A 27,984-nucleotide genomic window follows, 5' to 3' on the forward strand; every position below is an offset into this window, starting at 1 on the left:
GTACCTCTGGATCAGGCTCACTACAAATACCAAGGAAGGACATGACAGGGCCTGACGGACCCTATTGACTTGTAGGGGCCTGTTGAGTTCTGTCATACATTCTGCTTGCAGTCACTGTTGGAGTTTCTCATATGTATTTCTGCATTGAAAATGGCGGCCATTACAGTTTCTATGAAACTCTTAACAGAGTTATATAATAATGCTCAATGGCAAAGCAGGATGAGGCCTGTAGTAAAGTGACCTCCATTTAGTGTTGACTTATCCAGAACATTATGTTAATAATCTACCCCGCAGCCTGTAGTAAAGGGAAGAGCACATGCCTGCCTCCACCACAAATTACTATGGTGTTGCAGTGCTTTTATGTGAAGGGCTGTGACATTTGCTGAGAAACATTGTGTTCTGTGAGATCACACTAAGGCATAGAAAAGTAAATTGGGACGTTCAGTAATTATTTTTTATTGCATAGTGCATCGGATGTTTTTAACTCAAACAGCTTCTGTTCATCCTTTTCCCTAGTTAAAATAAGATGTACAAACCATGAACTTCTAAAAATTTAAAATTTGGAAATGTTTTTCTATATCAGAACGTAAATACAATAGGCTTTTCTATTGCATACACTAAAAATATTCATATAGCTCCATTTAGCCTACAGATGGTCAAATTATCTACTTTCTAGTGATGAGCGAGCATGCTCGGGTGTTTCCCGAGTATCTTCAGCGCACTCAGGTGTTATTTTTGAGTCGCGCTGTGTGCATGATTTGTGAATGTTTGACAGCTTTAATACATGTGAGGAATCTTGAGCAGGGAGTGACTGAAACATAATACCCGAGCACGCGGAAGATACTCTGCGAGCACCCGAGCATGCTCGCATAAAGGGTTAACAGAACATACTCGCTCATCATTACTACTTTCCAATTTATCAGGCCTGTATACTTTTTTTTGAGCTGCACACTAAATTGTGGACTATGCTTTTTTTACAGTGGAAAAAAATAGACAGTATACCATTGTGAAAGTAGTAATTTAGGCATCCCCACAAGGAGGAGATTTCCAGTTTTATAGAGGTCTTCAGGTTAAAGGTTGGGTGGGGTTTTGGCTGGCCAGCCAACAAGAAGTACACTCTACACTGGTTCTGTACAAGGTCTTCAGAGATGCCCTGAAGTTGTGTATTCATAATAATAAGAAAAGCACATTGGAACCCTTACATTACATTGCTCAATCATGAACATAGAGCATTATTACTAATCACAGTCAGCAATGCACGTATGCATACTTATAAGGGAACCTGTCATCAGGTTTTCTCTGTATAAACTAAATCCAAAACCTTTAAGTCATCTAAAACACTACCCATTAATCTATTTATAAGAGCCCAGCTCCCCTTGTATATTGAAGAAAATACCATGGATAATCCTTCCACACCACATGTTAAATGGCATGGTTCATTGGATGTCGCACATTTGTGCTCGGTGCCTTCTCTGGCCCTACATTTGCCATGCTCCTACCTTGGTTGAGGTGGCTGATGTCATCGACACAGTTAGTTGCGCCTGCACAGTTCTTATTCAATACTGTGTAGGCACAAGATTTGAACAAACTTGGGATGACATAGGAGACATAAGCTACGTCAGTCAAGACAGGAGAAAGGCGATTTCGGGGACACAGGAGGCGCCGAGCACATACCAGCGATAACCATCGGACTGGACCTCATTGATGACTTAAAAGGTGGTGAATTGAGTTTATATAGAGAAATCTTAGTGAGAGGTTTCCTTTAATTCTGTGTGAAAGACAAGCTAGATATATAAAGGAAGCATTATACAAATGTAGAATGTTGGCATCTACATTACTTTGTTACCATGGGTAATAGATTTCTAGATTACTCCCTACATACGTCTTATCTTCATGATATACTCTCAGCAAAAGAGGCCTCATCTTAAGGACACAGCTGCGTTCACAGCACCTAAGCTAATAAAATAGACAGTGTGTGAAAACCAGGGGAGGAGTCCTGAGGAGATAATTTGAATATTCCCACTGCATTTTGGGATAAGTGAAGAGTCTCCGTGAGCTCAAAGAACACTGGATTTTGGCCGTTGGAGCTGAAAGGAGAACATCGGTAAAACAGGGGAGGAGTCCTGAGGAGATAATTTGCATACTCCCACTGCATTTTGGGATAAGTGAAGAGTCTCCGCGAGCTCAAAGAACACTGGATTTTGGCCGTTGGAACTGTAAGGAGGACATCGGTAAATCGCGCGTAGGTTTTTCACTGTTTTCATAACACATTAACAATAAGAACATGGACGAGTCTAGGAGCCATTTGGTGAGCTGCATATCCTGCTACATGTTCACAGACTTGCCAATGGAAAAGCCAAATTTCACATGACAGAAATGCAAGCTTGTGTCCCTGTTGGAGGAAAAGTTGCAAAATCTAGAAGAGAGGTTAACTACCTTGAAAATCATTAAGGAAGGTGAAGAGTTCTTAGACAGAGCAGAATTATTTCTTCATGACACAGAAAGAGAAGAAATTTGAACTGCACCTGACGAAACAGAGGAATGGAAGCATGTGACCCAGAGAAGCAGGAGGATCGAGAGGCAGTCAGCACTCATACTGCTCAGGAACCAGTACCAGGCTCTCACGCAGGAGAACCATGAAGAAATACGGCAAGATAAGACTTTGCCCACAATGAATAACTTTGTAAGCCCTCAGAATCCTCCTGGATGGAGAAAGAAAAATGTTGTGAAGAAAAAAAGGAGAGTGGTGGTCATGGGGGATTCCCTTTTGAGAGGAACAGAGGCCTCTGCAGACCAGACATAACCTCAAGAGAAATGTGCTGTCTTCCAGGTGCAAAAATTAAAGATGTGTCTGACAGGATATCAAGACTCTTCAGACCTACAGATCACTACCCATTCCTGCTAATATATGTGGGGACAAATGACACCACAAGAAAGGACCTGGAAACCATCTGTAGTGACTTTGAAAACTTAGGCAAGAAAGTGAAAGAATTGGGAGCGCAGGTGGTCTTCTCATCCATCCTCCCAGTGGATGGCCATGGAACAATGCGGTGGAATAAGTTTCTACAGGTGAACAACTGGCTACGTCGATGGTGCCGTCAACAAGGATTTGGATTTCTGGATCACGGGATGAATTACCTATACGATGGACTACTTGCTAGAGATGGGGTGCACCTTACGAAGACTGGAAAACATGTATTTGGAAGTCGCCTTTCTACACTCATCAGGAGAGCTTTAAACTAGAACAATGTGGGAAGGGAAGCAAAAGGCCAGAAAAAGCTATACAGCTGACAAATAATATTAAGATCTCTGCTATTGGAAGTGGAAAGGAAGAACAAAGACAAAAAATTCTAAATAATAAAAATATGGGAGGAAGAGAAACCAATCACAAACTAAAATGTTTTTATACAAATGCACAAAGCATGGGCAACAAACAAGCAGAATTGGAACTACTAACGCAGGAAAAGAATAATGATGTCATTGGAATCACTGAAACTTGGTGGGACGATACACATGATTGGAATACAAGGCTAAAAGGATACAACTTATTTGCAAGAAACAGACTTGATAAACGAGGAGGAGGTGTCGCATTGTATGTTAGAAAAGCGTATATCTGCACAGAGATTGAAGCTTCAGAGACTGGAAGTTCTGTGGAATCTGTTTGGGTAAGAATACAAGGAGAGAACAACGGAAAAGACACCATTGTAGGCATTTACTACAGGCCACCTGGGCAAGCTGAAGATATGGATGAACTCTTTATGTATCAAATGACCAAGTTCTCCAAAAAATATGACGTAGTCGTCATGGGAGATTTCAACTATCCAGACATTTGTTGGGAATCTCTCTCAAGTAAAAATAAGAGGTCAAGCTAATTCTTATCCTCTCTTGCTGACAACTTTATCTTCCAAAAGGTAGGGGAGAAAACAAGGGGATCTGCTACTTTGGATCTAATCCTTATAAACAGGGAGGAAATGGTTGAGGGGGTAAAAGTGGCTGGGACCCTAGGAGGCAGCGATCATGCTATTACAGAATTTTGGATAACTAGAGGAGGAAGACATGTGAAGACTTAAACTTCAAGGTTAGATTTCAGAAAGGCAGGTTTTAAGCTCTCAGAAAGAGAATAGGAGGGATCCAATGGCTGGATGTCCTTAAGGACAAAAATGTCCAGGAAGGATGGGAAATTTTTAAAAATGAGATTCTCAAAGCACAATCGTTAACAATCCCGAAAAGTAGGAAGAATGGGAAGCATTTAAGGAAACCAGGATGGATGAACACAAAACTTAAACACATGCTAAAAAGAAAGAAAGAAATGTTTGTCAAGTGGAAAGAGGGAGGCATATCTAAAGAAGATTATAATGCAGTCTGCAGAACATGTATCAGGTTAGCTAAAGCTGACAATGAATTAAGGCTTGCAAGAGATGTCAAAAGCAATAAAAAAGGATTTTGGGGGTACGTCAAAAGTAAAAGAAAAGTCAAAGATGCTATAGGATTTTTACAGGAAGAAAATGGTGAAATGGTAAGAAAGGATGTTGAGAAGGCCGAACTTTTTAATTTCTATTTTGCATCTGTTTTCTCTCAGAAAGAAAATGTAACATCAACTGATCTTCACTGTCCTATTAAAGGAATAGAAGAATCCAGGTTATCTGTAAACAGAAAGATTGTGAGGGAATATTTAGCTAACATAAATGAGTTCAAGTCTCCAGGTCCCGATGAATTACACCCCAGAGTACTGAAGGAGATGGTAGAAGAAATTTTAGAACCACTCTCCATAATCTTTGAAAATTCTTGGAGAACAGAAGTCCCAGAAGACTGGAGAAGAGCAAATGTTGTTCCTATCTTCAAAAAGGGGAAGAAGGTGGACCCAGGGAACTATAGGCCGGTGAGTCTGACTTCTATACCAGGAAAGATCTTTGAACAAATTATTAAACAACATGTATGTAAGTACCTGGATAAGAATGAAGTGATTAACCAGAGTCAGCATGGGTTTGTAACTAACAAGTCATGTCAGACTAACTTAATTTCCTTCTATGACAGAATCACTGACTTGGTGGATCAGGAAAATGCTGTAGATATAGTATATCTTGACTTCAGCAAAGCATTTGACAACGTATCTCACACCATCCTTATTAAAAAAATGACCAAGTATGGAATGGACAAGGCAACTGTTAGGTGGATTCATAACTGGCTTAGTGATCAGACTCAAAGAGTGGTCGTAAATGGCTTCACATCCAGTTGGATGAATGTCTCAAGTGGGGTACCACAGGGCTCTGTCCTGGGACCTGTATTGTTCAACATCTTTATCAATGATTTAGATGAAGGAATTGAGAGTAAACTGATTAAATTTGCTGATGACTCAAAGCTAGGCGGGATAGCTAATACTAGAGAAGAGAGAGAGAGGATTCAAAAAGACCTAAATAAATTGGAGCAGTGGGCAGCAACTAACAGAATGATTTTTAACAGGAAAAAATGCAAAGTACTACATCTGGGCAATAAAAATGAGAAAAAGCATATACTGTGCTGTCCAGCTCTTTGTTTGAAAAGACTTTCAGCCATTTTGGGCATTACCTAATGTTACATGATTATTGTATTGTTGTACTTTGCTGCCATCTACTGGCCGTTGTTATAATATGTTATAACATGTATTATTCCTGTGTTTTACCCACAACACCTTTCGGTCTGTAACTCCTCCTATCTCCTGCTCCTCACTTCCTTCTTCTTCATCACATCCATCTTGACTATGTAGCACCCCGAGAGCTCGGTTGCTACAGAGGTATTGCACCTCACTCAGAGGTGTGATATCTCACTCTCAGGTAAGGATGGAGTGTGGATCAGGACCCCGACACCTGCATGCATTACACCACATTTCCGGGGGGCAGGGCGACCGATATGCTCCAAGAAGAGCACGACAGTCCCTGTCCCTGGCTGGAGTGGGGGGAGGGAACACCGAGGAAGGGGGAACCCTGTAGTGCATAGGAGGGAGAGGGCAGTTCCTGGGTGCACCTAGAGGGAGGTATAAAAGGTGGGCACCATCTTAGTTCAGTGAGAAGTCAGTGTGAAGTCAGACAGCTCAGTAGCTGGGAGCAGAGGCTCTGCATGGGCTCTGCTCCGCAGGCAGGCCTGGAGGAGGAAGAAGGAAGAAAGAGGAGCGGAGGAGGCTCCAGGAACAAGGAATGAAGGGACCCCAGGGGTGTGGACCGGCGAGTCGCCACCGTACGCCCGAATCTACCTGCGTAGAAGGGTCAGGCCAAAGGGGGAGACCGGTCCCCGAAACTAGTGGAGGCGGGGAACTACCCTCAGCTAGAAACCGGAGGCTGTGACATTTCATGTGGCGCAGCCCCTCGCTACACCCGCTAGGAAGGCACCATATAGGGTCAGGGAAACTGGCGCCAAGGTTTACCAGAGAACTCCCGAGGCAGCCAGACAGAAGCGAGGTCACTGGCGGGGTATGACAGGCCAGAGAAAGGACACATAAAGGGGGTCCTGTGAAACGCTCCAAAGTTATCTGGGAGTAGGCCGAGCCCCTCACCTGGTGAACACAGTGCCACGAGGGACGTTATGACCAGCTGTAGTAACGTGGATAAAGAACTGTGAGCAAATACCCTGGACTGCATTACAGGACTCTGTGTCGTTACTGCTGCTCCCACGCACCATAACCCCCAACATCTCCATTTGCTGCCCTGAGGCTATACTCCTCCCGTGGGGAGTTATACTATTTCCTGTTGCACTCACAACACCAGCCTCAGTGGTCTGCCCTGCAGCGGCGGTGCACTCTGACCGCAATCCACGGGTGGCGTAGTCGGACATTTAATCACAAAACCCTATAAATAGAATGCCATTTGAGTTGACCACCCTGAGCCACGGGACCGGGTCCCCGCCACGCAAGGACTACAACCCCCAGCATCCACAACGGGTCCGGTTCCAGATATCCCCACACACACGCGGCCCAGGGGGCGCGTCAACTACACATGCTGCAGGACTGGAGAAAGGATTCTCTTGTTACCACTTTACCTGGCGCTTCTAACACATACAATTCCTACCCTTTCCTCATCCTTCACTTTCCCTCATCTCACCTCATCAAGAACTGTAAATAAATCTGTTGAATTCATCACTGCATCATCATTCCGGATTACCACGTACAGTTCATGAGGAACAGAAGCGCAGGTCAGTGAGTTGACGCTATATGCCATTGCTTATACAGAGATCCGTGTCACATCCCTCAGACACATCTTGCCCCACGTACATCGGTGGCAGAATAGTAACAAGAGACCTAAGTCTTCAGTGTCTGTGTGCATATTCATGTCTGCTAGCAAGTCTATGACCGTCCATCATCTTAGCTAAAGCATGTCTAGAAAGGGCACAGTGGATCCCTCTGTTGGAGAAGCACATCATGTTCCTGACACCACAGATGCTCCAGGAGCAGAGTCCACACTTACTGCAGAGCAGAATGTAAGACCCAAACGTGTAACCAAGCCAACACAAAAGGTCAGAGAGAACCTGGAGACAACCAGAGATGAGCTCCATGATAACATAGATCATTTATGGGGCAGAGTTGATCATTATTTAGTAGCTCTTCCATGTAGCTAACAATGACGCAGCAGATTTAACCGCCAAATTGAAGCGTTTATCTGCCGCCTATGATCGCTACCAGAGACTGTCTGTTAAGTACATTGCATTCCTGAGTAACTGTGATATGGATGATGCCCCAGCAGAGCTGGCTGAAAGGGAGACTCTTCTCCAAGAAATGACCGTATTAGTGCGAGATGCCCAGGTTAAGGCAGAACTCTGCATCGCACACCTCCAAGAGGTTAGGTCACATCGTACAACCTCGACCAAAATCACATCTCGGTCTCCCAGATCATCTCAGTCCAGGAAGTCAACACATTGTCTGACAAGATACTGGAAATCCGTGCATCTGCAGAGGAAGCTAGAGTAAGAAGCTCCTTTGCTAGGAAGGAGGCTGAAGTAGAAGCCCAATTAAAAAAGCAGGAAGCTGAGATGGGAGCCCAATTAAAAAAAGCAGGAAGCTGAGATGGGAGCCCAATTAAAAATACTCCAAGCAGAAAGGGAAAAAGCAGCAGCCCTCGCTAAACTGAAGGTCCTTGAACAAGCACTAGGTCAAGATGCTGATATGGACTGCTTTATTCCAGGAGAAATGGAGGACCCAGCTGATCGCACTACAGACTATGTGTAAAACATTTACCATCTGTACCAGCGCCACTTCCAATCCACCACACGGATGCACCCATAAGCCAAGAAATGTCACCACCTACTGCCGACAAGGTAACTTCCAGCACTAACCCACAATTTATGCCGCAGCCAGCAGACCCTATAGAGACTAAACCACAACCTAATTCTCATGCCACATCATTCCGTCCTGATCTGTCTCAGTCATATAAGCCAGAGAACTTACATTCCCCAGGGATATCACAAGTTAATCCTGCAACTATGACCGGGAGGTCAGACATATCTGAATTCGCCAGATATATGATTCGCAGGGAGTTAATAAACATCAGTCTCTCAAAGTTTGATGATTGTGCCGAAAATTATAGAGCCTGGAAATCGACCTTTCAAGCAGTAATCCAAGACCTTAATCTCACCGGCAAGGAACAACTAGATTTGCTTGTCAACTGGTTAGGTCCTGAATCAGCAGAGCACATCAAGACAATAAGGGCAGTTCATGTGGACTATTCAGATGCAGGTCTTATTGCAACATGGGACAGACTGGAGCAAACCTACGGCAGCTCAGAAGCCATAGAGTCTGCCTTATTTAAGAAACTGCAAGCCTTCCCAAAAATAACTAACAAGGACAATCGAAAACTGCAAGACCTGAGTGACCTACTAAAGGAAATAGAATTGGCAAAATTAGACCCACGTCTTTCAGGAGTGAGCTACCTGGATACTGCTCATGGCTTGACTCCAGTAGTTCTCAAGTTACCAAAAGGCATTCAGGATAAATGGGCAGACCACGGCTCACGGTATAAAGGACAGCATAATGTGTCTTTTCCTCCCTTTTCCTATTTTTCCAGGTTCGTCAGTGATCAAGCTCGGAAGAAGAATGATCCCAGCTTTGACTTCACTGAACCTACTCCACCAGCTTTATAATCATCATCATCTACAAGGTGTGATAACAATATCACCAAACGTAGAGAGTTAAGGAGCACAGTATCCATGAGAAAGACTGACGTTCCACTTACTGCACCCTCTTTTACCAAAACAAACGCTGTTGCTCCTAAAGCTATGGACAGTAACCATATGTGCCCTATTCACAAAAGACCTCACCCACTTAAGGAATGCCGTGGATTCAGGGCAAAGACTTTGCAGGAACGCAGAGATACTCTCAAGGAGCTAGGGATATGTTACAAGTGTTGCGCCTCCTCAGACCACCTTGCTAAGAACTGTAAGGCTGTCATTAAGTGCACTGAATGCAGTAGTGACAAACACGTTACATCTATGCATCCCACACCAGCTCCACACAATTCACAACCTTCTGCAGCACCCAATCCTGCTCAAAAGCATGGCGGGGAGCCACAAGTTCCTGATCCAGCTGCAACTGCTGTTTCCTCCTCATGTATGGTAGTATGTGGAGAAGGGACTGCTCCTAAATGCTGCGCTAAAGTATGTCTGATCAAGGTCTATCCAGAAGGACAACCCGACAAGGCCTCCAAAATGTATGTCATAATAGATGACCAAAGTAACAGGTCTCTAGCAAAGCCAAAACTCTTTGAGATCTTCAATATAAAAGGACAAACAGCTCCGTACACCCTCAACACCTGTTCTGGTCGTATTGAGACTTCTGGTAAGAGAGCCTCTGTGTACATTATCTCTTCAATCAAGGGGAACGTGCACATACCCTTGCCAACTTTAATTGAATGTGACCAGATACCTGATAACAAGGAAGAAATTCCCACTCTTGAAGCCATGCTTCATCATCCCCACTTGAGGCACCTAACCAACGAAATTCCTCCTCTGGATATGAATGCTGATATTCTAATCCTACTGGGGAGAGACATTCTAAGGGTCCACAAGGTGCGCCAACAATGCAATGGCCCAGATGATGCTCCATACGCCCAAAGACTTGATCTAGGCTGGGTAATCGTGGGCAATGTATGTCTGGATAAGAGTCACAAGGCATCCGAAGTCAACTCCTTTAAAACGTATGTACTTCAAAATGGTTGCACAACTCACTTCAAACCATGCTCTCATCACTACGAAGTGAAAGAAAGGTTCTCTGACTTCATCCAAGAGCCTGACATCATTCCCACTCCCTATGGTGACGACTTAGGGAGAACAGTGTTTCACACAACACAAGATGACAACAAGGTCGCCTTATCCATAGAAGACAAGGAATTTATTAAAATAATTGACAGTGGATTCTTCAAGAATGAATCTGACCTTTGGGTCGCTCCCTTACCCTTCAAGGGTAAAAGGGCCATGCTTCCTAACAACCGAGAACAGGCCTTATCAAGGTTCACCTCACTGCAGAGAACATTGAGAAATAAGCCTGAAATGAAGGACCATTTGGTAGCCTTTATGGAGAAGATATTTCGCAATGACCACGCAGAGCCAGCTCCACCCTTGCAAGCCAATGAAGAATGCTGGTATCTACCTTGCTTTGGAGTATACCATCCAAGAAAGCCTAAACAAATCAGAGTGGTGTTCGATTCAAGCGCCAAACATGATGGTGTATCTCTGAACGATGTTCTCCTCACTGGTCCCAACCTGACTAATAACCTGATGGGAGTGCTAATGAGATTCAGAAAAGAGCCAGTCGCCATTACTGCTGACATTGAACAAATGTTCCATTGTTTCATCATGCGACAAGATCACAGAAACTATCTCCGTTTTCTATGGCACCGAGACAACGACACCAGCAAGGAAATGGTTGAATACCGCATGAAGGTGCACGTGTTCGGAAACAGCCCTTCTCCTGCAGTTGCTACATACGACCTACTTAGGATCGCCTCTGATGGTGAAGAAGAATTCGGGAAGGACGCCCAACAGTTCGTTGAAAAGGACTTCTACGTGGACGACGGTCTCAAATCCCTGCCCACAGCGGAAGAAGCCATAGATCTGCTCAAACTGACACAAGGTATGCTTTCTAAAGCTCATTTAAGATTGCATAAAATTCCCTCCAACAGTGCTGTTGTCATGAAGGCTTTTCACTCTAATGATCATGCTTCAGAATTCAGAGACTTGAATCTAGGTTCAGACAACCCACCAGTACAGAGAAGTCTGGGCTTGAGATGGAACTTGCTAAAGGACTCCTTCAGCTTTCAGGTTAATGGTACAGAAAAACCATTTACTAAGCGTGGGGTTCTGTCGGTGGTGAACAGTCTATACGATACACTTGGGTTTGTTGCACCCCTGACTATACAAGGCAAGCTTCTGTTAAGGCTACTCTCAGAGTCTATTAAGGACTGGGACGTACCACTCCCTGCTGACAAACAACTAAAGTGGAAGTCATGGAGGGAATCTCTTTGTGCCTTAGATAAAATCCACATACCACGTTGTTACACTCTGGCATCTCATGCTATGAGTCAAAGGAAAGAGATCCATATATTCTCTGACGCCTCTACTGAAGCCATTGCAGCTGTTGCCTATTTGAAGGTTATAGACTGGATTTTTATTTGGAAAGGCTAAATTGGCTCCTAAACCTGAGCACACCATACCCAGACTTGAGCTCTGTGTGGTTGTACTAGCCATCGAGATTGCAGACTTCATACAGAGTGAACTAGCTATTCATGTGGATGACACAAGATTCTACACAGACAGCAAGGATGTTCTGGGCTACATATACAACCAGACAAAACGCTTCTATGTCTATGTCAGTATGTCACGTTGAAAGGATCAGGAAATCCTCTAAACCTGAGCAATGGCAGTATGTTCCATCCCATCTTAACCCTGCTGACCTTGCTACTAGGCCAGTGTCTGTTGGTGCCTTCGCAAACTCTTCTTGGTTAACAGGACCGGAGTTCCTTTGCGGCCAGTGTGAAGATACTGCCGTTGAAGACAGCTTCAGTCTTCAGGATCCAGACCTTGACCCAGAGATCCGTCCTGACTTCAGCACCCTCATCACCAATTCCAAGGAAAAGGATGGCTTGGACTGTCGATGATTTGATCGCTTCTCCAGATGGGCAAGGCTTGTTCGTGCTATTGCAAGGTTAGTCCACATCGCACAATGCTACTGAAATAAGGACAGTAACACTGAGTGTCGCGGTTGGCACATCTGTCATAAGCCTCTCTCTGCAGAAGACATTGCTCTGAGTGAACTGTTTGTGATACGTAATGTGCAGCAGAATGTTTTTCACAAGGAAATGGAATGTATACTTAAAAAGCAAGATGTCCCTAAAAACAGCCCTATTGTCGACTTAAATCCCGTAATTGACAAGAAGGGTTTACTGAGAGTCGGTGGTTGTTTAAGCAAAGCCAAGTTGGAGGAGGCAGAAAAGAATCCTCTAATCATTCCTGGCCATCACCACATCACCACTCTGCTAATACGACATTACCATGAAAAGGTCAAACATCAAGGCAGACACTTCACTGAAGGTGCCTTAAGAGCTGCAGGCCTCTGGATTGTGGGAGCAAAGAGACAAGTTTCCCATTTAATTCATCTTTGTGTTCAGTGTTGCAAGGCAAGAGGAAAACTGCAACAACAACAGATGTCTGATTTGCCTGCTGATAGGACAAGCACAGAACCACCTTTTACCTATATTGGTTTAGACGTTTTTGGCCTGTGGGAAGTCACTGCACGTAGGACCAGAGGCGGACATGCACAAAGTAAACGTTGGGCAGTGTTGTTCACATGCATGAGTGTACGAGCAATACACATAGAAGTAATAGAATCAATGGATTCCTCCAGTTTTATCAATGCCTTAAGACGATTCCTCGCCATACGAGGACCAGTCAAGCAAATAAGGTCTGATTGTGGAACAAACTTTGTAGGTGCCTGTCGAGAACTACAATTAGATTCAACAGCAGTCCAGAATTTCTTGGCAAACAATGGCTGTTCGTGGGTCTTCAATCCTCCTCACGCTTCCCATATGGGCAGATCATGGGAAAGAATGATAGGCATCACTCGTCGGATACTGGAGTCTATGTTGATGGACTCAAACCTCTCGAGACTCACTCATGAGACCTTAACCACTTTCTTAGCAGAAGTATCTGCTATTGTAAACTCAAGACCACTTGTTCCTATATCTACAGATTCAGAATCTCCTGCTATTCTTACACCAGCAACTCTCCTCACTCAGAAACTTGGAACCGTTCCTAACCCACCTGAAGACTCTGTGTCCGGTAACAAATATCAGAGACGTTGGAAACACGTGCAACATCTGGCTAACTGTTTCTGGAGTAGATGGAAGAGGGAGTACCTTAATCTTCTTTAAGGACGGAGAAAATGGCAACAAGTTAAACCTAGCTTACAAGTAGGAGATCTTGTTCTCATGAGAGGCCAGAAAGCTGAAAGAAACGCATGGCCTATGGGACTTACAGTACAGACCAAAAGTTTAGACACACCTTCTCATTTAAAGATTTTTCTGTATTTTCATGACTTTGAAAATTGTACATTCACACTGAAAGCATCAAAACTATGAATTAACACATGTGGAATTATATACTTAACAAAAAAGTGTGAAGCAACTGAAAATATGTCTTATATTCTAGGTTCTTCAAAGTAGCCACCTTTTGCTTTGATGACTACTTTGCACACTCTTGGCATTTTCTTGATGAGCTTCAGGAGGTAGTCAACAAAAATGGTTTTCACGTCACAGGTGTGCCCTGTCAGGTTTCATAAGTGGGATTTCTTGCCTTATAAATGGGTTTGGGACCATCAGTTGTGTTGTGAAAAAGTCTGGTGGATACACAGCTGATAGTCCTACTGAATTTGTATTATGGCAAGAAAAAATCAGCTAAGCAAAGAAAAACGAGTGGCCATCATTACTTTAAGAAATGAAGGTCAGTCAGTCCGAAAAATTGGGCAAACTTTGAAAGTGTCCCCAAGTGTAGTTGCAAAAACCATCAAGCGCTACAAAGAAACTGGCTCACATGAGGACTGCCCCAGGAATGGAAGACCAAGAGTCACCTCTGCTTCTGAGGATAAGTTTATCCAAGTCACCAGCCTCAGAAATCGCAGGTTAACAGCAGCTCAGATTAGAGACCAGGTCAATGCCACACAGAGTTCTAGCAGCAGACACATCTCTACAACAACTGTTAAGAGGAGACTTTGTGCAGCAGGCCTTCATAGTAAAATAGCTGCTAGGAAACCACTGCTAAGGACAGGCAACAAGAAGAAGAGACTTGTTTGGGCTAAAGAACACAAGGAATGAACATTAGACCAGTGGAAATTTGTGCTTTGGTCTGATGAGTCCAAATTTGAGATCTTTGGTTCCAACCACCGTGTCTTTGTGCGACGCAGAAAAGGTGAACGGATGGACTCTACATGCCTGGTTCCCACCGTGAAGCATGGAGGAGGAGGTGTGATGGTGTGGGGGTGCTTTGCTGGTGACACTGTTGGGGATTTATTCAAAATTGAAGGCATACTGAACCAGCATGGCTACCACAGCATCTTGTAGCAGCATGCTATTCCATCCGGTTTGCGTTTAGTTGGATCATCATTTATTTTTCAACAGGACAATGACCCCAAACACACCTCCAGGCTGTGTAAGGGCTATTTGACCAAGAAGGAGAGTGATGGGGTGCTACGCCAGATGACCTGGCCTCCACAGTCACCAGACCTGAACCCAATCGAGATGGTTTGGGGTGAGCTGGACCGCAGAGTGAAGGCAAAAGGTCCAACAAGTGCTAAGCATCTCTGGGAACTCCTTCAAGATTGTTGGAAGACCATTTCCGGTGACTACCTCTTGAAGCTCATCAAAAGAATGCCAAGAGTGTGCAAAGCAGTCATCAAAGCAAAAGGTGGCTACTTTGAAGAACCTAGAATATGAAACATATTTTCAGTTGTTTCACACTTTTTTGTTAAGTATATAATTAAACATGTGTTAATTCATAGTTTTGATGCCTTCAGTGTGAATGTACAATTTTCATAGTCATGAAAATACAGAAAAATCTTTAAATGAGAAGGTGTGTCCAAACTTTTGGTCTGTACTGTATATCGAAAACCTTTCCAAGTGAAGATGGCAAGGTGCACAAGGTGGAAGTAACAGTCACGAAGCAAGGTGACCACAAATCTTTCATTAGGTCTATATCAGAGGTCATCTTACTTATGTCGGTTGAGAATTAAGGACTATCCATTCAACCATAAGGAACTTTCCAGGAACTGCAACCACTGGATTACAATTGGGTTGGAGACAGTTTGGCCTAGTGCGGCTTCTCCAATCCGAAGATGGGCATCCTTTGGATTGCTTCAGGAACTGTTATAGACATTCGTCTGCCTCGTTTGTTCTATGTTATTGTTGCATTGCATGCATTGTTTGTCTTTCAGGTTGAAGTATCCCTCAGTACTTCAGGAAAACACCTCCACCTCAAGACTGTTAATATAGTGAAGTCCAGGGATTTCAGACGGGGAGTGTGCTGTCCAGCTCTTTGTTTGAAAAGACTTTCAGCCATTTTGGGCATTACCTAATGTTACATGATTATTGTATTGTTGTACTTTGCTGCCATCTACTGGCCGTTGTTATAATATGTTATAACATGTATTATTCCTGTGTTTTACCCACAACACCTTTCGGTCTGTAACTCCTCCTATCTCCTGCTCTTCACTTCCTTCTTCTTCATCACATCCATCTTGACTACACATGCTGCAGGACTGGAGAAAGGATTCTCTTGTTACCATTTTACCTGGCGCTTCTAATACCTACAATTCCTACCCTTTCCTCATCCTTCACTTTCCCTCATCTCACTTCATCAAGAACTGTAAATAAATCTGTTGAAGTCATCACTGCATCATCATTCCAGATTACCACGTGCAGTTCATGAGGAACAGAAGCGCAGGTCAGTGAGTTGACGCTATATGCCATTGCTTATACAGAGATCCGTGTCACATCCCTCAGACACATCTCGCCCCACGTACATCAGTGGCAAAATATGTACAGAATGGGAGGAATAGAGCTAAGCAACAGTACATGTGAAAAAGACTTAGGTATACTAATAGATCATAGACTGAACATGAGTCAACAGAATGGTGACCGGTCTGCAAACCATGTCCTATGAGGAACGGTTACAGGATTTGGGAATGTTTAGCTTGCAAAAAAGAAGACTGAGAGAAGACTTAATAGCTGTCTACAAATATCTGAAGGGCTGTCACATTGTAGAAGGATCATCTTTATTTTCATTTGCACAAGGAAAGACTAGAAGCAATGGGATGAAACTGAATGGGAGGAGACACAGATTAGTTATTAGAAAAAACTTTTTGACAGTTAGGGTGATCAATGAGTGGAACAGGCTGCCTCGAGAGGTGGTGAGTTCCCCTTCAATGGACGTCTTCAAACAGAGGCTGGACAGATATCTGACTGGGATGATTTAGTGAATCCTGCTTTGAGCAGAGGGGTTGGACCAGATAACCCAGGAGGTCCGTCCAACTCTAACATTCTATGATTCTATGATCATCAGGGTAAAATTATGGTTAACCTCTTTGTTACTTCATCACCATACAGGAACACCAGTTATTCTCATCACCATACAGGTACACCAGTTATTCTCATCACCATACAGGTACACCAGTTATTCTCATCACCATACAGGTACACCAGTTGTTCTCATCACCTTACAAGTACACCAGCTATTCTCATGAGCATAAAGGTAAACCAGTTATTCTCATCACCATACAGGTACACCAGTTATTCTCATCACCATACAGGTGCACCAGCTATTCTCATCAGCATACAGGTACACCAGTTATTCTCATCACCATACAGTTACACTAGCTATTCTCATCAGCATACAGGTACGCCAGTTATTCTCATCACTATACAGGTACACCAGTTATTCTCATCACCATACAGGTACTCCAGTTATTCTCATCACTATACAGGTATGCCAGTTATTCTCATCACCATACAGGTACACCCGTTATTCTCATCACCATACAGGTACACCCGTTATTCTCATCACCATACAGGTACACCAGTTATTCTCATCGCCATACAGGTACACCAGTTATTCTCATCACCATACAGGTACACCAGCTATTCTCATCAGCATAAAGGTACACCAGTTATTCTCATCACAATACAGGTACACCAGTTATTCTCATCACCATACAGGTACACCAGTTATTCTCATCACCATACAGGTACACCAGTTGTTCTCATCACCTTACAAGTACACCAGCTATTCTCATGAGCATAAAGGTAAACCAGTTATTCTCATCACCATACAGGTACACCAGTTATTCTCATCACCATACAGGTGCACCAGCTATTCTCATCAGCATACAGGTACACCAGTTATTCTCATCACCATACAGTTACACTAGCTATTCTCATCAGCATACAGGTACGCCAGTTATTCTCATCACTATACAGGTACACCAGTTATTCTCATCACCATACAGGTACTCCAGTTATTCTCATCACTATACAGGTATGCCAGTTATTCTCATCACCATACAGGTACACCCGTTATTCTCATCACCATACAGGTACACCCGTTATTCTCATCACCATACAGGTACACCAGTTATTCTCATCGCCATACAGGTACACCAGTTATTCTCATCACCATACAGGTACACCAGCTATTCTCATCAGCATAAAGGTACACCAGTTATTCTCATCACAATACAGGTACACCAGTTATTCTCATCACCATACAGGTGCACCAGCTATTCTCATCAGCATACAGGTACACCAGTTATTCTCATCACCATACAGGTACTCCAGTTATTCTCATCATCATACAGGTACACCCGTTATTCTAATCACCATACAGGTACACTAGTTATTCTGCAATTTGTACAGATGAGCAAATCAAATTGATGCCATATGAAAAATGAAATGAAAAAAATGTGTTGAAAATTTAGGAATTCCTTTGTGTTGGAGAAATTGTGATTTCCACGGAAGTCTCCTTCATGTCTTTGGGAGCTGCCCTAAAATTCAATCCTTATGGGCCCATACTTCTGACCTTATTAATAAATTATCTAGCAGCACAATTACAATCACCCCTCAGATGGCTCTATTATCCTTGGGAATGGAAGATTTAAATCCCTTAGACAGGCCCATTATCATTCATACCCTTCTTGTAGTAAAAACCGCCAAAGCTTTACATTAGAAAAAGCCTGATCCACCCAAATTCTCAGATATTATGAAAAGAATTAAACTCCATAAAACATACGAACACAGATTCGCCAATGACTGTTTTAATAAATTTTTAAAAAAGTAGGCACATTGGTCTGAAACCCATCCTTGATCTACTGCTTATATTTAAGTACCTCACTATCTTATCTGTTTTATGGGTCTATGTAATACTTTAGCTTAACTAACTTACAGTATTTTTGCTATATTCTTTATCTTACAAATATTACTGTAATTCCATACACACCTAATTGATTGTTACTCCTTTACTTATTAATGAGTTCTCCTTCCTTATTTTGTTCCCCTCCCTCTTTTCCTAGTCTACCCTTACCCCTCCCCCCTTACCACCTCCGCTCTTTCCCTCCCCAATTTTCTTATATGTTTAAAAATTGTTAATAAAAATTACTGGAAAAGAAAATTTAGGAATTCATTGAACTTGGCAAATTCAAACAATTTGCTATTTGTTTCATGCGAGCCACCTAATGTGGCCACTGACATTTTACACATTGCAGAAAATTGTATTAGCCAAAGAAAGATCACATGTCCTCAGTAAGGCTTCCACATAAAGCCTTGCAGGTATCACATCACATGGTATAGCACAGCCAGTCAGGAGAGACTCTCAGAGCCTGTTAAAAAGCAGGAGTAAGGAATGCAGTAGTTATTTTATGGTGAATCTGGATAATAATATGTCACAGTACATAGCTTAACCATAGACACAGGGAAAGAAAGCCATAAAACACTGAAGAAACTGGTAAAATAATGTGTGATGTTACAGCAATGAAGAAGATTAGTGTGTGAGGAAAAGAGAACACTGCCACACACATTTTTCAGGGAATTTGGAGAATTTGGAGTACTTTCAGTTCATCACAAATCAAATTTCCTGGGAAAAAATGTGACAAATTTGAATTTCAGAAGATACACTCATATCTAACAATTTGACATTATACTAATTCAATACAATCTTGTTTTATCCAGTAAAAACGTGGCTGACAAATGACATCAATCAGAGGAATCCATCACAGCTATTCAATAGAAAACAATATATAACTTAATGCATATTTTTTTCTAATGTTAGAGTTTAAGGGTAATGGATTTATCACTGAAATTAAAATATTAGGAGTAGTAGCCAAACTAACGACTTGCAATACCCCATAACATGTGGCACTGTTTTATGACAAAAAAGCAGACCCCTTTTCCTTATCTCAGACAACTTCTTTAAGTTGAATTGTATCACGAGTAGATGATAGTTGACTGGCTATTACTGATGACTGACCTACATAATATTCAACTATTTAAATGTTAATTCTAATGCTAGTTATGTTCACCATCATTTTGTTTTGTCTTTTTTTTGTCATCACAGGATCCCCACTAAAGTTAGTATCTCCAAAACAAGACTGTGATGAAGTTAAGTCCGAAAAAGTGTTAGACAAAGGTAGTGAAAGTGGAACATCATGTAATGAACTGTCTTCATCTAGTTGCGATAGCCAGTCAGAAGCTAGCACCCCACAAGAAAATACATCTGTGCTCCAGCAATCGAGTTCCCATCAACCTAGCACCTTGACATTGGATCGTCAATCAAAAAAGAATCAAGTCCAGTGGGTTCCACCGGCTGATAAACGTAGGAATAGTGAACTCTTCCAATCACTGATGAGTAAATCTAGAGATAACAACCTTTCTAAAAGGAAAGTCAGTGAGAAACCAAGCATCGAAGAAGAAATGAAAAAATGTATACAAGAATTTAAAAAAATAAAAATTCCAGATTACTTTCCAGAGAAAAAACGTCCATGGCAGATGGAATTATTAGAAAAATATGATTTATAGGAATCTCCTTTTTACCATTCAATGATATGTGGTTTGTGTGTTCCTCTACTGAACTCCCTCGCTTTCACAACCTATTTGATGTATAGAATTTTGTGCATATGAATTTATAAAGTGTAATTTTGTGACAATTTAAAATACCATCAGTTCTAAAGCAGAAACTGTCATTTTCCACAAGAAGAAATCCTGGTGATAAGAAATTAGAAAATACCATGCATGTCTTCAAGGGACCACTTCTACTGTCAAACGTTTGTCAGATACCTTTTCACTCCTGTATTTAATATAACATTTTTGTGAAAACATTTATTATAAAATAATAGTTACAATATTAACATCAGTAGCATACCTCCCAATAGACCCTTTCATCTCGCGAACTGTCCCTTGAACTAGGCAGCAAAAAAAGAAGAGCATATTCAAGTTTACAGACTTCTATGTGATTTTTAGATTTTTCTAAGAGGAAAGAAGATGGAGCTTAAATGTCCCTTGCCTTTGGAATCAAAGATTGGGAGGTATGCAGTAGATTTTACCAACATAAATTTCTCAAATAAATGTAAATGCAGTAAAATACTTAATTTGCATGACCACCATCTTAGAAATAAAACACAAATGCAACTTCATCTTGTACTTTTTTTTCTTTTTTCTTCTTTTGATTCTTGATTCTCTTTTGAATAACTTATGAAAAGATTGTTGCATGAAGTGGTTACTTAAAATAAATTACATTACATATGTGAAGCATAAAATATTTGATTGGACACAATAATTGTTTGTGTTTAGAGAATATAACTAAATTATATCAAGATCAAGAGCTTGTCGAAGCGAAAAGGCGCTGGTCACTTCACAATTATGGCCCAATATATAGTGTGTACAATTTTTAAACAGTTGTAAAAAAAAATAGTACAAAATGAGAATGCTTTCAAAAACAGAAGTGTAAGATTTTTTTTATCAATTAACAAAATGCAAATAAACAAAAATTAAATCTAAATAAAATCAGTATTTGGTGTGACTACCCACTTCCTTTAAATCAGCATCAATTACACTTGCACTCTGAAGGAACTCGGCAGGGTGTTTTTCCAAATATTTTGGAGAACTAATCACAGATCTTTTGTGGATATAGGGTTGCTTAAATCTTTCTATAACTTCATGTAATCCCAGGCAGACTCGAAGATAATAAGATCAGGGCTCTGTGGGGTCATATCATCACTTCCAGGACTCCTTGTTCTACTTTACTGAAAATAGTTCTTAATAATATTTGCTGTATTTTTGGCTTCATTGTCCTGCTGCACAATAAATGTGGAGTCAATCAGATGCCCTGATGTTGTTGTATGATGGATAAGTATCTGGCTGTATTTCTCAGCATTGATGACATCAATAATCTTGACCAAATCCCCAACTATTTGCAGAAATGCAGCTCCAAACTAGAAAGAAACCTACATCATACTTCACTATTGCCTGCAGACACACCAAAACCCGAAAGCAAAAAAAGTGCCTTTTCTTACTGATGGCACTGCTGGACATCTTATTTTTAAGGGAAGTAAGCATTATCTATCTTTTATCTGCAGTACTAAGTTTTTTTGACTGACCACTGCCTCACAGTTGTCCATTTCTTGGTGATTCTTCAAAAGATCTTGTATTGCACATCTTATAACCCCAGTCTGCTTTGAAATATGTGCCTGAGAAAGACCTTGCTAATGCAGTTATTGTTGTGCTCAGTTTTAAAATGCTGTATGAACGGTGACAGGAAACTGTCTTCCACGACCTCACCTTTGTGGTAGATTTCGACTGTCGCTCACCCACTTTTAAACCTCCAACACAGCTGTTTCTATTTCAGTTAATGACTTGCTTCAATAGAAATATGAAGAAATCCGGCACCAAAGCAATATGTTCCAAAGCTTTATTCCAAAAAGTTCTTAGGTATAAAAACACAGGCCAACATTTTTTGGAGGTGGAGGGCTTAATCCAGCAAGGTCCCAGGATGACTTGTTTCAACCTACATATGAAACTGATGATCATTATCACCCCTTTAGTATAATTGGTTACTCATTCACCTGACTATAATCCTACAAAATCTCTGACTTTATACCAAGTGTATTTAAAAGAATTGCTGCTGTTTTGAAGGCCTAGGTTGGTCACACCAAATATTAATTTAATTTATATTTCCCTTTTGTTCATTCACTTTGCATTATGTTAATTCATAAAAATGAACCATTAACATTAACACTTCTATTTTTTAAATAATTTTTACTTTGTAGTATTTATTCCACATATGTCTAAAACTTTTGCACAGTACTGTAATTGTTAGATCGGAAAAGTTAAACAGATGCATCTGACATTTGCCATACCAGAGGCAAATCTAGATTTTCCTGCACATTGAGCAAACATTTACTCTCTCCTATACACAGTTTAAGTGGTTTGAGTAGTCTTCATGTGACTGCTCATGTGCAATTTGCACAGTTACAGTCACAAACCAACTAGCTGCTGTTCCTATTTTTCTCAATGTTCAGTGGAAAACTGTCCCTGATTTTTTGAAACAGGAAGATAAGCTAGTCGGCACAGGACCGTAAGTATGAAAATAACACATGAGTGATCATGTGATGACCACTGGAATGGGCAAGCAGAACCAAATCCTGACAGTGAGTATATTGGACTCTGCTAGGATTTGGCATGCTACAGTTCTGAATTTTATATAATTAATTCTCCTAACATAAGCACAGATGTAGTAACTAGTAACTCTTAACTTATCAGATGATATAAGATTTTATTGGCATAGCCATGTATCAAGTTATCTGACAAGTTATGGATTGCTACATATGTGTCTTGGCAGGACGACTCACTTGGCTGCTTTTGGAAGTAGACTCAGGAACAGTTTCGTCTGCAGGTTTATTATAACTGCATAAAGCACTGCAGATTCAGCAAAATAAACACAGCCTTGCTGGCATAACGGCAAAAGACAAACGATGACACAGTCCACATGTGTGTGGGGTTCGCCCGCACAAGTTGCAACACACTTCAGTTCCTCCTGAGCTCAAGTTCCACAGTATGGAGACTTGTTTCTTCAAACTCACAACAACGGAGAAAAAAACTCACTGCTGGAGATTTACCTTCTCCAGCCACACCCTTGAGGTGGAGATATGGTGAGTAGGCAACCCACCCATCTCACACCTACTCACAAAGGACCCATCCCAAAATGGCTCATTAACCTCCTCAGCACCTAATATGCTGAAGAAACTTCTAGGTTCAGTTTACTGAGGCTAGTAGCCGCAGTGAAACATATCTCCACTCACATATATCACCAGTGACTGTTACATATTCCCCCCTCTGCCCAAACCCAGGGATTTGGGCACCTTCAGACACCAGACAGGGAAACACTGGAGAGGGCATCCGCGTTACCGTGTAACTTCCTGGGTCTATGCTCCATGTGAAAATTAAAGTCCTGGAGACCTAAGAACCACCTAGTCACCCGGGCATTCTTATCCTTCTTTTTCCTCAACCATCTCAAAGGGGCATGGTCTGACACAAGTTTAAACTTCCAGCCTAGTAGGTAATATCTTAGCGTATCTATGGCCCATTTTATGGCTAAGCATTCTTTCTTTACTATAGTGTAGTTTTTCTTGCAGGAAGAGAGCTTCGAGCTGAGATACAGGATGGGATTTTCTTCACCATTTATCTCTTGGGAGAGCACGGCTCCAAGGCAAACTTCTGTATCTGTCTGGACCACAAATTCTTTATTAAAGTCTGGTGCGACCAGGACCCGCTTCTTACACTGTGCCAGCTTCAGCTGTTGGAACACCATCTCCGTTTCAACCGTCCATTTCGCCATCATTGGTTTGGTACCTTTGAGAAGATCCGTAAGTGGCGCGGCCATCATGGAAAAATTTGGAACAAACTGCTGGAAATATCCCACAATTCCAAGAAACGCTCTCACCTGCTTCTTGGAGAGCGGTTGCAGTCTGTTCTGGAATCCCTCGACTTTATTGACTTGTGGCTTAATTTCGCCTCTCCCGACGACATAGCCTAATTACTTGGCCTCCTCCTTTCCAATGGCACATTTTTTTGAAATTATAGTAAATCCTGCCTTCTTCAAAGCATCCAGAATCGCCTGTACGTTTGCTAGATGACTAGCTCAGTCTGGGCTAAAGACGACAATGTCATCAAGGTAGGCTGCGCCATACTTCTTATGTGGGTCGAGGATCCAATCCATGGCCCTCTGGAAGGTGGCTGGGGCCCCCTGCAGTCCGAATGGCATTCGAGTGAATTGGAAACACTCATCAGGTGTTGAGAAAGCCGTCTTCCCTTTGGCTCTCTGGGACATGGGGATCTGCCAGTAGCCCTTCATCAGGTTGAGGGTGGTAATATACCTCGCAGGTCCAAGCCTTTCGATGAGTTTATCGATGTGGGGCATCGAGTATGCGTCACACTTGGATACCTCATTCAGCCGGCGGTATTCATTGCAAAACCTTCACTCCCCATTGGGCTTTGGCACGAGAACAATGGGACTCGACCATCCGCTCTTTGATTCCTCTATCACACCGAGGTCCAGCATCCTCTTCACCTCAGCTGAGATCACCTCACAGCGGACTTCAGGAGTCCTATAGGGCTTAAGATTTACCCTAACATGCGCTTCTGACAGGATGTCATGCTCGACCACCTGCATACGCCCCGGCAAGTTCGAAAAGAGGTCAAGGTTTCGTTGCAGCAGCTCTCTACACTGTTGCTTTTGGGCCGGCGATAGAGTCTCTGCTATCGTGACATCGTCCACTTTGGCTTTGGGACTGGCTCCCAAACAAGGAGCCCCGAATGTTTCCCGATCTCGCCATGGCTTGAGCAAGTTCAGATGGAACACTTGGTGCGGTTTTCTTCGGCCAGGCTGGTGGACTTTATAGTTCACTTCGCTAAGTTTCTCCACCATCTCATATGGGCCTTGCCACTTGGCCAGGAACTTGCTCTCGACAGTGGAAATAAGTACCAGAACGCGTTCCCCAGGCTGGAACTGTCTCAGCCTAACTGACCAGTTATACACCCTCGCCTGGACTTACTGCACCTGGAGGAGATGTTCCTTCAAGATAGGCATCACTTTCGCCATTCTCTCCTGCAACTGGGCAACATGTTCGATGATGCTCTGGTGGGGCGTCACCTCGGCCTCCCAGGTTTCATGGCGATGTCTAGGAGTCCTCTTGGATGCCGAACATAAAGGAGCTCAAACGGAGAGAAGCCAGTGGAGGCTTGAGGAACTTTTCTGACGAGAAGAGCAGAAACGGAAGCAGGTAGTCCCAGTCTCACCCATCCTTCTCAACAACCTTCCTGAGCATCGCCTTTAAGGTCTTGTTAAAGCGCCCCACTAGGCCGTCCGTCTGTGGATGGTAAACTGAGGTCTGTAGCTGGGCAATCTGAAGGACCTTACATAGCTCCTTCATCACTTTGCTCATGAAGGGGGTTCCCTGCTCTGCCAAAATTTCCTTTGGCAGACCGGTTCTGGCAAAAATATGGACCAGTTTCTGGGCTATACTCTTAGTTGACGAGTTCCTTAGGGGGTACCGCTTTGGGGTACCGGGTCGCATAGTCCATGACCACCAGGATGTATTGGTGGTCCTGTGACCCATGAGGTCCATGGCAATCCTCTCAAAGAGAACCTCTATCACAGGTAGTGGGACCAAGAGACTACGGAAGTTGGAGGAGGGCCCGGTTATCTGGCAGGTGGGGCAGGACCTACAATAGTATAGGATATCCCGGTAACATCCTAGCCAATAGAACCTCCTCATTATTCTCTCCTGAGTTTTCTCAACTCTCAGGTCCCCCCCCAGAACATGTGAATGGCCATATCTAATACCCTCTGTCGGTATGACCATAGAACTAACAGCTGTTTCACTATCTCATCACCTCTTAGTTTGGTCACCCAGTACAATAACTCCCCCTGAACTGCAAAGTATGGGTACCTGGTGTCCGCCCCCAGCTCTAGACTAACCCCATTGCAAACAGTAACATTGGCTCATGCCCCCTTTAAGGTCAAGTCCCGAACTTGAGCAGGCCCAAAGTTCTCTCTGGACACCTCTAACTCAGGGAGGTCGGCCTCCTCGGTCACGGTCTCATCCTCATCCCTGGCAAGGACACACAAAGGGAACTCATCCACTGGAGATTTTGACAGGGTTTTTTTCCTAGGGATCTGGCTTTTGTCCACGCGACTCAGTCCGGTTCCCTTCCAACACAAGTCCCAAAACAAAGAAAAATCGCACCCCAATATGACAGGATGTATCAGGTCCTTGACCAACCTGACTTCATGGGACTGGGCACCACAGTCTGTTCCCACTGTCACTCTGGCCACAGGATAGTCCTTGGAGTCCCCATGTATGCAGCGAATGCTCACAGTTTTGGCAGAGATCAGCTGGTGGGGAAGGATGGCACTGATTAGGGTCACCTGACTCCCCGAGTCCAATAGTCCAAGCACCATCACCCCTTTAATGGAAACGGCACACGCCTGCGGCCCCTCACCAGGTTGACCGTCCACACTACAGGCCGGGTAGGCATAATAGGAACAACGCTGGCCTAGTCTTCAGTCCTTGATCAACCCGACTTCATGGGACTTGGCACCACAGTCTGTTCCCACTGTCACTCTGGCCACAGGATAGTCCTTGGAGTTCCCATGTATGCAGCGAATGCTCACAGTTTTGGCAGAGATCAGCTGGTGGGGAGGGTGGCACTGATTAGGGTCACCTGACTCCCCGAGTCCAATAGTCCAAGCAGGTATGCACCGGCCTGGGAAGGGAATGGATGAACTTGTCCATCACCACACGCTTGACCATCTGGGCAGGAGTGGAAGATTCTGGTTGCAGCCACTTCTGGACTAGATGTAGTAGCTAGTCAAACATCTGCAAACGAGGAGGTTTGTCGCCAGCATAGGCCCAGTGGTGGACCCTTTGTGCTCTGACAGACATAGTCACTCCTGAGTGTGGCAATATCTCTGTCTTTAATTTGGCATACTCCTGCGCATCCTTTAGGGCTAGGTCATAGTAGGCCTTTCAGGGTTCATCCATTAAATAGGGGGCTAGCACCTCCCCCCACTGCTCTGGCGGCAGCTTTTCCTGCTCTGCTACCCTTTCGAACACAGTCAGAAATGCCTCAACATCATCACCTGGGGTCATTTTTTGCATAGCTTGCCTTACCGCCTTCCGGACTTAGAAGACATCACCTGGAGTTGGGGGGAGGGGTGGTTTCTCTGCTGCGGACCTCCCCTGCCAGGAGTTCCATCTGCCCTTGCTGCTGTTGGATTTGCTGCATCAGGAGTTTATTTGTCTCCTGCTGTACCTGCTGCTGCTCCCAGTGCTGCTTCTGCATGTGCTGCTGGCTCTGCAGGTCCTGCTGGTGCTCCTGTTTTTGACTTTGGAGCAGGTGCTTGAGGAGCTCCTCCATGCTGCCGGACATCTCTGGCTGGCTGGCAGCCTTTACCCAGGACATCCACCGATCTCTGTGGCAGGTACACGTGTTTCTGGAAACTTGCTCGCACTCTCACACCAACTGTAGCAAGACGGCTGCTTTTGGAAGTAGACTCAGGAACGGTTTCATCTGCAGGTTTATTATAACGGCATAAAGCACTGCAGAGTCAGCAAAATAAACTCAGCCTTGCTGGCATAACGGCAAAATAAAACAAAGTCCATATGTGTGCGGAGTTCGCCCGCACAAGTTGCAGCACACTTCAGCTCCTTTTGAGCACAAGTTCCACAGTCTGGAGACTTGCTTCTCCAAACTCACAACAACAACCGAGAAAAAAAAACACTGCTGGAGATTTACCTTCTCCAGCCACACCCTTGAGGTAGAGATATGGTGAGTAGGCGACCCACCCATCTCACACCTACTCACAAAGGACCAGAAAATGGCTCATTAACCTCTTCAGCACCTAACATGCTGAAGAAACTTCTAGGTTCAGTTC

At 43.2% G+C, this 27,984-nt stretch overlaps 1 protein-coding gene across 2 annotated transcripts in view; it reads left to right on the forward strand.

The window, feature by feature from the left end:
* KCTD8 (potassium channel tetramerization domain containing 8) overlaps positions 1 to 20,674 on the forward strand; it is a 236,364-nt gene extending 215,690 nt beyond the window's left edge. The window contains exon 3 of one of the 2 annotated variants that reach the window (XR_012250481.1): positions 19,609 to 19,738. Coding sequence is in view for 1 of the 2 variants with exons in the window: in XM_073645561.1 (XP_073501662.1) it covers positions 19,609 to 20,069 (461 nt within the window). In the remaining variant the exon portion in view is untranslated. Of the gene's footprint in view, positions 1 to 19,608 lie in introns of both variants that reach the window. The other variant, XM_073645561.1, reaches the window with a different exon arrangement.
* The last annotated feature ends 7,310 nt before the right edge of the window (positions 20,675 to 27,984 follow it).

This window comes from Phyllobates terribilis, unplaced genomic scaffold (genome assembly GCF_046119375.1).
Source record: "Phyllobates terribilis strain yellow unplaced genomic scaffold, ASM4611937v1 Scaffold_1__5_contigs__length_1240528914, whole genome shotgun sequence".
Taxonomy (NCBI): domain Eukaryota; kingdom Metazoa; phylum Chordata; class Amphibia; order Anura; family Dendrobatidae; genus Phyllobates; species Phyllobates terribilis.